At 49.2% G+C, this 11,473-nt stretch overlaps 1 protein-coding gene across 4 annotated transcripts; it reads right to left on the reverse strand.

Annotated features, from left to right (window-relative positions):
- Window positions 1-269: 269 nt before the first annotated feature.
- KDF1 (keratinocyte differentiation factor 1) lies at window positions 270-10,996 on the reverse strand. Of its 4 annotated transcripts, none has more exons than XM_073317843.1 (4): window positions 10,879-10,944; window positions 5,450-6,567; window positions 4,070-4,144; window positions 270-3,466 (listed from the first exon to the last, which is right to left on the reverse strand). In XM_073317843.1, exons 2-4 carry the CDS (start codon window positions 6,546-6,548, stop codon window positions 3,384-3,386), a joined length of 1,257 nt encoding a protein of 418 aa, XP_073173944.1. In that variant the 5' UTR covers window positions 6,549-6,567; window positions 10,879-10,944; the 3' UTR covers window positions 270-3,383. The 4 variants fall into 4 exon arrangements, with proteins under 4 accessions (XP_073173944.1, XP_073173945.1, XP_073173943.1 ...); XM_073317844.1 differs by having other exon boundaries at window positions 3,436-3,466; window positions 3,937-4,144; XM_073317842.1 differs by lacking the exon at window positions 270-3,466 and adding an exon at window positions 4,418-4,621 and having other exon boundaries at window positions 10,920-10,996.
- Window positions 10,997-11,473: the final 477 nt, after the last annotated feature.

The raw sequence follows: 11,473 nt of genomic DNA on the forward strand, positions 1-11,473 counted from the left end.
CCTCCCTCTCCCCAAACCAACCACCTTCCAATCCAACAATCGGGTCTCAATGGAGCCCCACTGCCACTAGGAAGTGTCTTGCAAAGAGGAGAAAGAAGGGTCTGGCACCAATTCTTACCACACCCCCATACCTTTGAAAAAGTGTATGACAAGGTAGTTACCCTACAAGCAGCCACACTCCCTCGTCTAATGACAAGGCTAGAGAGACATGGGAGTTCCTTTGATTGACCATCTCCCTCCCATCCCCTCCCCACCCCAAAAAAGGAGCGCGACAGCAGGTGCAGGAGCAGGACTTTGCAAACTAGCTACGAGATGAGTAACTGACTTTAAAAAGGCAAAACTGGTCCTTCAAGTCAGAGGGTCAGGAGAACTAAAAGCTCTGACCCCCCCCCCGCCCCCCGCTTCATGAGGGTGTGGCTCCTCCAGATGGATTAAATGAGTACAAGATTTGGGGATGGGGGGGGAGAAGAGAGACACTGTAGAGAAGATTCGCCTCAGTTCTGTAGAATTGTCATTGACAGTGTCTTCCCTTTATTAACTCCCCCACACACATTTCCCTGCACACAGACAGCTCCCAAGAGGCTACTTTATTTACACAGACCCTCATTGCTCCCCAGACACCAGGCTGCATTAAATCAACCAGGGAAAAAAGATATACAGACTTAACACAATTGGTTAGTCTCTAAGGTGCCACAAGTCCTCCTTTTCTTTTTGCAAATACAGACTAACACGGCTGCTACTCTGAAATCTGTCATTAACACAATGGTCAACCAAAAGAGAAACTTCTAGCTGGACCATTGCTGTCTGCCAGCTGCAGGGCACTACACACGCCCTTCTCTCCCAGACCCTTCAGCAAAGGATGTGCTTAAAATCTGCTTCAGGCTGAAATTTAAAAGCATAATTAAATAGGGAGCAATTAAAAAAAACCAAAAAACAGGTTTGCCAGTTTCAGGAATTGTTTTACACCTCTAACACCCACTGGTTTTTTTCACTCGGAGTTTTAAGATGCATACATTGTCAGGCACCATTGGCATAAATGGCTGTATAAACAGTTGTAAAAGTCTGCTGTTGCATCTGGGCAGCAGCCATGGGCAGCTCTTCCTGAAACTGCCTCATCATAGGTGCTATATGGAACCAGTTTGTTCCAGCAGTAGGCGCCAGGCTACGTTGTCACGTAAATGTGCATTTAAAAAAGCAAACTTATCCAAATACATATTTACAAACTAGTTCAGAAGCCAAGAGTCAGCAAGGCCCATCAAATGTAGTATGTAAAATATTACGTATTTACAGTCAGTCTCTGTTTGCCAGGAGTCAGGTCCTCACATGAACAAGTGGGAGGGCTTTTTCAAATTTACATTTCATTGCTTTAAAAACAAAGCCTAAGGAAATACAATCGAACTCACCAAAACTTCTGTGGCCCCCGCATTGCCAGACCATCCCTCTGAGTCCGCCAAAGGCCCAAACGTGGAACACAGCGCCACAAGAAAACACAGGCAAATGTGGAAGAAGCTTCGAAGTGATGTGGGATCAGTTATTTAGCCTAAATATCATTGCCGAGTCAACACTGATTCATGAGCCAGCGTTTCTGATGTTTCAAGTGATATGATTGAATCTGTATTTTTTAAAAGCAAGTAATTTACAAGAACAGCAAGTAGGTCTGAGTGGGACTTAAATGTGGCTCAGGTGAATGGTATGTTTCAAAGGGGTTCTGTCCACAACTGGCAGCTATATAAGCCCTACTTAGTGAAGTGAGGAACCAAAAGCTACAAATCTTTGAAAAGCACAGGAGGCAAACACAGGCTCTAGAGTCCCAACCTACAAGCTCAAGACACCTTTCCTTTGCTGAAGCACAGAAGTGCGGCATACACCAGGGCAAGAGCCCACCTTTGCCACTGTCTGTCTCTAGTAACACTGGACACCGGTTTCACTGCTGGTTAATTCCACCAACGAGCATTTCCTATTCCCCTGCTAAGGCACCGAGGTGTATAAACAAATCTCACAGCTGGTGTGTTTACTTTCTGATAACGAGCCAGTGGAGATGCCAATGAGGTGCAGCCCTCAGGCTTCTGCAAAGCTGCAGCCCTCAAGGTCACCCAGTTTGGTGCCTTTAGGGTGGCCACAGCTTCTAGGAAAGAGGCTGAGCACACTGAACACCCCTGTGCGAAGGGGGGTGAGAGTCACATTTACACAGCAATAATCAGTTCCCTACATATACTTCATGGAGAGTTCCCCCAAAAAGCCCTTCTCCCTCCCTTTAAAGGCAACAGCAAAGTTTTCCAGGGAGCATTTCTAAGGAGCATTTAAGATCCCAAACACACAGGCAGAGTTACAGGGAGGACTGATTTGTAATTTTAAAAAAAGTCTGGTCTTTCACTTACCTGCTAAGACCCAAGGTCAGGGCTTTCTCCAGCAGTTCACATGATCACCAAGGGCTATGTAAGCCTTGGCAGGTGAGTGAGGGAAAAGCTGATTGGCAAATGAGTTATAAATCAACACCTTTGTCTATTTAATATCTCATGTCAGTGGTTCTCACCAGACTGGCAGTGATTTAAAGTTGTTACTCAATGGTTGCATGATAACCTGAGAGACAAGAGTTGGGTCGCAGTCCAGTTAGTCTCGTCAACAAGTTGTCCACATTGTAGTTAGCATTAAATGGCTTGGTTGCTTTGTTGGCACCCACTACAAAGAGGCCAAGGATTAAACGAACCCTGAAGGCTGAACTACCCTCTCTTTTCTGAGGTGGTCCCTCCAGGACAGGTGTAAGGCACTTTGTCAAGAAAGCTTGTCTGGCTACTGTGCCTAGAGGACTCAGCCTCTGGGACAATCAAGGCCAGCAACGGTAAGTAGACATCTGGGATCTTAAACAGGTGTTCTTACAGCCTTGGAGTTCACCTCAACAGAATTGCTACAAATGTAAAGACATTCCTATCATCAACAAAGCTACACAACATACATTAACATCTACAGTACCAGAAGGGCAAAAACTGTACAGCTGACTCTTGGAGCTGGGCAACAGCTGGATGTCTGATTGGGTACTAAAACTGCACTCCAAGAGTGGAAGTTCCCACAAAGGCAGAACATATTCCGTTTGTCAGTATCCCCTTGTCCATCTTCTGTTCCCAGAACTCATGTCCCACTGTCTGAATAAGTTCACTAGATTCATGGTCCATTTCCTCAAGGTTCTGTTATGATCCCCCACACACAGAAAAATAATCCAATGCACCCCACAGATTGAGGGGCAAGTTGAACTTTAACAAGGGAAAAAGAGAACTGAAGAAAATAAAGTGGCATAGCATGTTCTATATGAAAAGAGATGAGGAACTCTGTTTGCTGTAAGGCCCAGTGACCTCTCCCACCACAGAGTCCTGCCTTGGTCCATTATTCTAACAGTAAACCTGAAGCAGCGGTGCTCCAGACGAATCAGTCTCTGTGTCCTGGTAGGAGGAAGCTCTGCTCATTGGAGACCCTTGGAAAAAAAAGGGGGGGGGGAATAAGTTCAAATAAAATGGCACAGACTGCAGCAGCAAAATCCTCAGGAGCTACACAGATACAGCTGCCATGAAGGGGCTTACGTATGGCGAGGGAAGAGAAAGCAGCTGACGCCCTCAGGCAGGGAACAGCCCAGAGTATCAGAGGCAACTTTCAGAAGAGATCCTGTCACTTCACACACACAGGGGAACTAGCAGCTCAGCCTACGGCCGCTCTCTGATGCAAAACATTAAAAGCAATATGGGAGAGGAACAGAGCCCAAGGCATCTGCTGGTAAATAATTCGCCCCCGCTGCTTCACTTCACTGTAAGTTACCCTCAGGCTGAAGTCAAAATCCCATCCTAACTATGCTTTCACTTCCCTTCAAACTTTGTCAAGAGATTTGGGGACTGAAAACCCTCAGGCTTGGTCTCAGGCCCCAGGAGAAAAGAGTGTGTGTGTACGTACATACGTACTAGCCTGGGTCCTCCCAATGAAGGAAATGGCCTCTATTCAACAAGTGCCGCATCCCAAAGTCACAATGGAAGCTGGAAGAGCTGTAGCCTTTGCTTTCTCACTATGACAGAGACAGAGGTGTTACCTGCAGCGCTGAACCGCCTCATGTTCCTGGCTATCACATCTGCTGTGGTTTCCTCTGATATCTGCACAGCCAAATCTGGAAAGAGAATTCAGAAGTGCTGAGAGGGGAGAGACTGAAGGTGTATATGGTGCCATGAGCAGACAAACCTGCCAGCAACATATAAAGTTCTCTCCCAACAGCCAATATCATTTGCATGTATCCAGCTGAGTATCAGGACTAAGCTCACTACTTCTTTATTCTTTAGGTTTAAGAAACATTCTTGTGCCTCTGACAACTATTGAAATACAATAAAGCAACAGCAACCCTATAACTAAGTAACCAGCGAGCCCAAAAATAGAATAGTCTTACTTCTTCCCCATCACATCCAACAATATTTGCTTCTTCAAGAGCCCTAAGACAGCGCGCCTTGTGGCATGTCCTGGAGGTGAGCAGTTTCAGGTACTCGGACAGGGGGTGCACATTCCAAAGAAAGAGGCCCTCCCACTCTGTCAGCAGCTCCCCCTTTTCTTTTAGGGTTAGGCAGCACTTGAGATACTTGCAGGTAACTAACACCTAAGAGAAGAACGATAGGGGACAAGCTAGTGACCGGCCTCAATGTGCAGTTCAGAAGTCTGGAAGTGGATACTGTTACGTTACTGGACTCTAAGTTAAGGAGGAGAGTAGGGGAAGGAAAGGCTTTCCGGAAATGGAATGAAAGATTAGAAAATTAACATGGTGAAACCCCACCATACACACCCAGCCAGTTTTCCAAGACTGTTGATAAACAATTGTTTCAGATTTGTTACTAGATTGGGAAAGTTCCTTCATGCTACGGGCAGAGAAACTGAGATTCCTTTGGCTTGAGAATGAGACACGGGGAAGAAAGCGTCAGGAGGTGAACATTATCCAAGAACAACATTGGCCAAGCTTAATTAAGAAGGCCAGCTTACTAGCCTTAGTGGAAGTGCTCTGGCATGTGCCGGATCTGATCATCCCAGTGACCTGAGTTTGACTCATGGCCTTGCTTCCTAAGATGGGGTTAGGGAGGAGAGCCAGGACTAGCACAGAACCAGCATCGCCAGCCCCTTATATCACTGAGCACAAACCCCTCTGGCAGAGTAAAGTATGGTGAGTCATCAAGAAGGATACTAGCTGCAAAGTGGGTTCTCAGGGACTTGGACAGTATTAAGTGGCTATCTTCAGGATTTAGAAGGGGAATAAGGATCCCCCTAACTCAGGAAAATAACCTTGATGCTACAGTTCAGTTTCCAACTCCACTCCCTGCAAACTCCAAAGTAGGCGCCTCACAAGACCAGGGTTTCCATATCCCAAGGTGAACCCAGCTCTCAAACACAGGGAGCTGAGCTGCAAAGCTAGTGTGGACAAGGGACTTGCACATACCGTCTTGGCTGGGGATTAGGGACTCCAGCATGGTTTCATTGCCGCTGTCCGGTGGGTTTCCTCTGCTCATCTTCTCCTCGTGGCTCTTGGTGGCAGGAATGGAAATGGGGGGCCGGACCCTGCTCTTCCGGGTGCTGATGCGTATAATGCCGCGGACTAGCCTGCACTCAGCATCCTGCTCATCCAGGTTGTAGTCCTGAGTGATGCTATTAATCAGGTCTGAGATCTTGTTGGTCTTCTCCAGGAAGACTGTGTCCGATGTGCACTTGGCCAGCTCATCAATCTGGTGGACGCTGAAGAGCTCTGTCAGTTTCTTGAAGATCAAGACATCAATCTCTTTGCTAGACATAGAGCTGCTCAACTCACTGAGATCCAGATCAGACTCATGGAAGGAATAATACTCCTCCGAGCTCCGGTGGCTGCTGGGGAGTGGTGGCTTTTCTATGCTGTTTCTGAAGGTCTTCTCTGGCAGGGGCTCTTTGTAGCACGAATCTGCATCTGTATGGTTGCCAGGGCTCCGGTTCGGATAGACAGGGATCCCCTTCAGTTTCACATCTGGGTAGCTGAAGCTGCTCCCCATGGTATTCTTTTTGATCTGGTTCCCATTCTTTTCAACAGGGGAGATGTTGGCAGGGCTGTTGCTAGGCACACGTCCATTTTGCTCTCTGTTTCTTCCATCATCAGTTGAAGTCTCCGTGTGACCCATGCAGGGGATGTGAATGCTGCAATTCTTAAAGCAGCCCCCACAGGCCACTATACAGCAGAGAACAGCCTTGGAGGCGTTCCAGGCCTGAGACAAAGAAAGACAGCACAAGCTCTGGGTCTGGGGAGCCTCTGCTGTGCCAGAAATAAAGGTAATTGTTTCTGCCTCCCTCCCGTTGGAGTCTTTGAGGTCAGCTTTGCGGGCTCTCCTGTCCCGTGCTTGCTGTGCCAGCTTGCGGCTCTGTTTGAGTTCAGGTGTGGATTTGCTAAACACCTCCAGGCTGATGTCACACTCTTTGGATGGGTTGATCCTTTGGGGCACAGCATCCTGGTGGGATAGGTTCATTCGGTGCTTGCTGATTATTTCTTGGGGGTGTCTTGTTCTCCTGCCCAGCATGGCTCACCACCTCAGGCACCTGAAGAACAAGGTCTCATGTCAAATTTAGAGCCATTGTCACAGTAACTTTGTCTCCAGCCAGCGTCTAAGAATCATCAGAGAAGGACGACACCTGGATCATCTAGCCCAGTGGTTCTCAAACTGTGGGTGTGGACCCCATAGTGGGTTGTGACCTGTTTTAATGGGGTCACCAGGGCTGGCATTAGACTTGCTGGGGTCTGGGGCTAAAGCTGAAGCCTGAGGGCTTCAAGCCCTGGGCGGCAAGGCTCAGGCTTCGGCCTGTGGAGACAGGGCTCAGGTTACTGGCCCCCCACCAAGGGCTGAAGCCCTCAGGCTTTGACCCCACCACCCTAGGCAGTGAGACTCAGGCAGGCTCAGGCTTCGGTCCCCTTTCCTGGGGTCATGTAGTAATTTTTGTTGTCAGAACAGGGTCATGGTGCAATGAAGTTTGAGAACCACTGCCCAACCCCTGACCAGGGCAATGTTCCCTGCAGTACTTTTACTAGTGCTTTAAACATCAAGTTTTAAGTGCCTTCCAAAAGGAAGCAGGAAGTCAGAAAAGCCACTTATTTTTTAAAATGCTACTTTTAGCGGCATCAGAGTCACTATAACCTTCAGAAGATGCTTCCCCAGCATAAATGGAAGGAGATTCAGACTCTGAAGTTGTTCAGAAGGCGGGTGGTCCCTGGGTTTAGCAGGCCAATGCTTGAGCCACTGAGCTATCCCTCCCCTCATCTTTGGAAGCTTTTAAAAATGAGTTGGACAAACACCTGTCAGGGATGGACTAGGTTTACTTGGTCCTTCCTCAGTGCAGGGGGATGGACTTGATGGCCCCTCAAGGTCCCTTCCAGCCCTACATTTCTATGATTCTAATATCAAATATTTGCTCCGTATATAGGTACTTATAGGTATTGGGATCAAGTCACCCCTTAGCCTTCTCTTTGTTAAGCTAAACAGATTGAGCTCCATGAGTCTATCGCTATAAGGCATGCTTTTCAATCCTTTAATCATTTTTGCAGATCTCTTCAGAACCCTCTGTATTATGTATCAACATCCTTCTTATAATGTAGACACCAGAACTGGACACAGTATTCCAACAGTGGTCACACCAGTGTCAAATACAAAGGTAATATAACCTCTCTACTCCTACCCTAACGAGGGCGACCACTGCCACTTTTTAAAAGTAGCCCTGCCAAAGTAACTGACATGGGGACTGGGAGTGCTTGGCAGATATTTATACATTGGGGATAAGCTTCCCTAGCCTCCGTGCCACTGTTTTCCATGGACATTTTGGCTTCGTTAGCCTTGGCTGATACTTATGTATCTTGCAGTGTTGTAGCTGGGTTGGTCCCAGGATATAAAAGAGACAAGGTGAGTGAGGCAGTATCTTTTACTGGACCACCTTCTGTTGGTGAAAGAGACGTGCTTTTGAGCGACACAGAGCTCTTCTTCAGGCCATCTGGTCTCACCTATGTATTTTATAAGATTAACACACACCCTGAGAGTTCCCCTTCCCTGACTCCTAGACATTTTAAATATAAAAACTCAGATAGCACCTTCTGAAAAAGAGGATAAGCACCCCCAGCTTGCATTGCCTTCACCGGGAGCTGTGGGTGCTCGGCACTGTTGAGTCAGGCCACCAGCTTTTGCTCAATTTCATCAAGTTTTCATGCACCAAAAAACCCATCTGAGCTGATCAAATTCTCCAAGTGGAGAGCCATTACTGGTCAGCAGGAAGACAGATTAGTCATAATACAGAGGTCATGTTAAAAGAATGACATATATCCAAAGCCCATAAAGTAATGGTCATTTATATAGCGCTTAGTATCCTGAGGTTTCAAAGTGTCTTATAAAGTGGGTATTATTGCCACTGTAGAAGAAAAAATATCTGAGGCACAGCAGTTAAATGACTTATCTAAGGTTGTGCAAAATACAGTGTCAGGGATAGAACCTATCTCCTGCTCACATCCTGTGCTCAATCCATTAGATCACAGCTGCACACTGTATTCACCACAAGATCACAAGTTTAAGACTATAAAGACTTCTCAACCAACACAGATATCAAACTATAGTCAAAGCCCAACTACCAGGATTCCAAAGACGTGTTCCCTTTGACCGTAAGCCCAGATGCTAAATTGTAACCAGCTGCATAACAATGGCAAATAGATATTTGGGTTAAAACCCACTTGCCAAATTGACACTGACAATGAAGTTGGTAGCCTTCTTCCTCCTCAAGCATCAATCTTATTTGAACCAACAAGATCCTTCTAAAGAGGTTAAGCATCCATTTCAGAAGAATGGTATTTGTGAGTAGTTGGAACTTCTAATTATCCAGGGTTTAAGATCTTCCTTGTTGAGAGGGAGAGGAAATCTCCTTCAAAATCAGTTATAAGAACGAGCTGAATTATCAAGTATTAAGGGGTCGCAGTGTTAGTCTGTATCCACAAAAACAACAAGGAGTCTGGTGGCACCTTAAAGACTACTTGGGCATAAGTTTTCATGGGTAGAAAACCACTTCTTCAGTTGCATGCATCTGAAGAAGTGGTTTTTTACCCAGGAAAGCTTATGCCAAATAAATCGGTTAGTCTTTAAGGTGCCACCGGACTCCTTGTTATTTTAGCTGAATTATCGAAACCAGTAAGCCAATAACCAGGCTGGCCACAGCTTTGACTCATCCCTATCTAGTACTGGAGGATTTGGAAACACTGGATAAAAGGGGGCCTTTCAGAACATCCAAACTGCTGTATTTCAAATTTAATCCTTTCTTGATTTCTAATGTGACCTGCATCCAAACACACAACCCTCAATAGCTTTTACAGTTTCTTCAAAAACCACACTGCTGCCAGGGTTCAAACCTGCCTTACAGTGGTTTTGCTGACAGTAGATTGCGCCTCAGGACATCCAGGTTCTATTCCCAGCTCTACCACTTATTTGCTGGGCAATCTGGGGCAAGTCACTTTGCTGCTGTGCCTTAGTTTCCCCTCCCACCTCACATCTGTCTTGTCTATTTAGATCAAAAGCTCGTCTCTCACTATACATTTGTACATTAGCACAATGGAGTTGCCAATCTCAGTTGGAGATCCTAGACACCACTGTTGTACAAATCATAATAAACTGTTCATTCTCCTGAAGATTCACTACAGACAAATTTCAGAGTAGCAGCCGTGTTAGTCTGTAGTCGCAAAAAGAAAAGGAGTACTTGTGGCACCTTAGAGACTAACCAATTTATTTGAGCATGAGCTTTCGTGAGCTACAGCTCACTTCATCGGATGCAATGAACTGTAGCTCACGAAAGCTTATGCTCAAATAAATTGGTTAGTCTCTAAGGTGCCACAAGTCCTCCTTGTCTTTTTGCGACTACAGACAAAGTTATTTTCACATAAACGGAGGTACATCTACCTCTGACACAAACACCTTGGGCGTTCCCAACAACACAGCACACTGCTACTTTTTAAAAACTTAACTAAAAATATTTTCCAAAGAAAGAGTAACAGACGTGCATCTAGTGTAACGATGGCACTGTAGGTACTGGGTCCGCAGCAGCTCTTTCAGAGGACAGGACATGAAGTGGCAACGGCTGCACTGGCGTTTGTGGTTCCAGTCAATCACACGCTCCCTAGGAAGCTGATCACATTTCTTGAACACACACACACACACCAGATCTGTCATCCCACATGGAGCCCAGGACCCTCCCAAGCCCAGCAACACACAGGGAGCACAACATGCGTGTCCCCCCCGCCCCCAGAGCGAGCGGGCTGGGGGAGGCAGGGAGGGGGACACAGAGTGCTTGGGTGAATGTCACACCATCAAACAGGCAGCCTGCTGGGGGGGTGTGGGGGGGGTGTTGGAGAAGGGCCGTCACAAGGAGCGGAGACCGATTCCGTGGGGAGGGGGGCGGAGAGCTCCCCCTGCCTCAAGGCAGCGAGGAATCCGCGGCTTTGGATCTCCCGAGGCCGGTGGGTTACACCCTCTGGTCCGCGGACCCCTGCGGGGCTGCGCACGGTGCCTACGATCTCCACAGGGGGCCCGCACACGACACCCAACCGCTGCCCGCGGCACACAAACCCCTAGCCACCGAGCAGAGGCGGGAGAACCCCGCCCCGGCTCCCCGGGCCCCCGCTCCCCCCGCGCGGGGTCTGAACGGCCCCCCGGGGCGGCCCCCGCCGGCGGGGTCTCTGAGGTGGGTCTGGGGCGCCCCCCCCGCAGCGTGTCGGGGGGGAGCGACCTGGGCAGGGCGGGGCCTGCTCCCCCCGGACGCGGGGGGGGGCTCCCCAAGCGGGCCCCCTCCCGCCGTGGGGGGGTCGCTGGCCAGGCCCGGCCCTGGAGTTACCTGTGCCGAGCCAGGTGAACGGCGTCCGGCCCCTCCCTCACCTGAGCCAGGTGAGACCATGTGACCCGCCGCTACGGGCTGCCGCTCGGGACACGCTTCTCGAAGAGGCGAAGCTCCTCCCCCCGCTGCGGACGAGGGCCCAGGGACTGAGCTCCTGGGCCCTGCACCCAGCCTCTCGCCCCCGCCCCGCCCCGCCGGGGACCTCCCGCTTCTCCGGGCCGGACCCTCCCAGGCACGGACCCCGGGATCCCCAGCCACTGATTTCTTCCCGCTCTGGGACTGACCCCCCCAGACACTGACCCCCCCGGGACCCCCAAACGGGACTGACTCCCCCCGCCATTCCTCCCGGACACTGACCCGCACCGGGACCCCCAAACGGGAGTGGCCCCCCCAGACACTGACACCCCCTGGGACCCCTAACCGGGACTGACCCCCCCATTCCTCCCAGACACTGACCCCCATCGGGACCCCCAAACGGGAGTGACCCCCCCAGACACTGACACCCCCTGGGACCCCTAACCGGGACTGACCCCCCCCCATTCCTCCCAGACACTGACCCCCATCGGGACCCCCAAACGGGAGTGACCCCCCCAGA

Source organism: Lepidochelys kempii, chromosome 19, assembly GCF_965140265.1.
Source record: "Lepidochelys kempii isolate rLepKem1 chromosome 19, rLepKem1.hap2, whole genome shotgun sequence".
NCBI lineage: Eukaryota > Metazoa > Chordata > Testudines > Cheloniidae > Lepidochelys > Lepidochelys kempii.

What these genes read in the sequence shown, in the direction of transcription:
- KDF1 (XM_073317842.1), bottom strand. Translation starts at nt 6,548, where the DNA reads ATGCTGGGCAGGAGAACAAGACACCCCCAAGAAATAATCAGCAAGCAC. An exon ending in CCTAATCCCCAGCCAAGACG is followed by an intron (nt 4,622 to 5,449) that starts GTATGTGCAAGT and finishes TTCTTCTCTTAG; the next exon opens with GTGTTAGTTACCTGCAAGTA.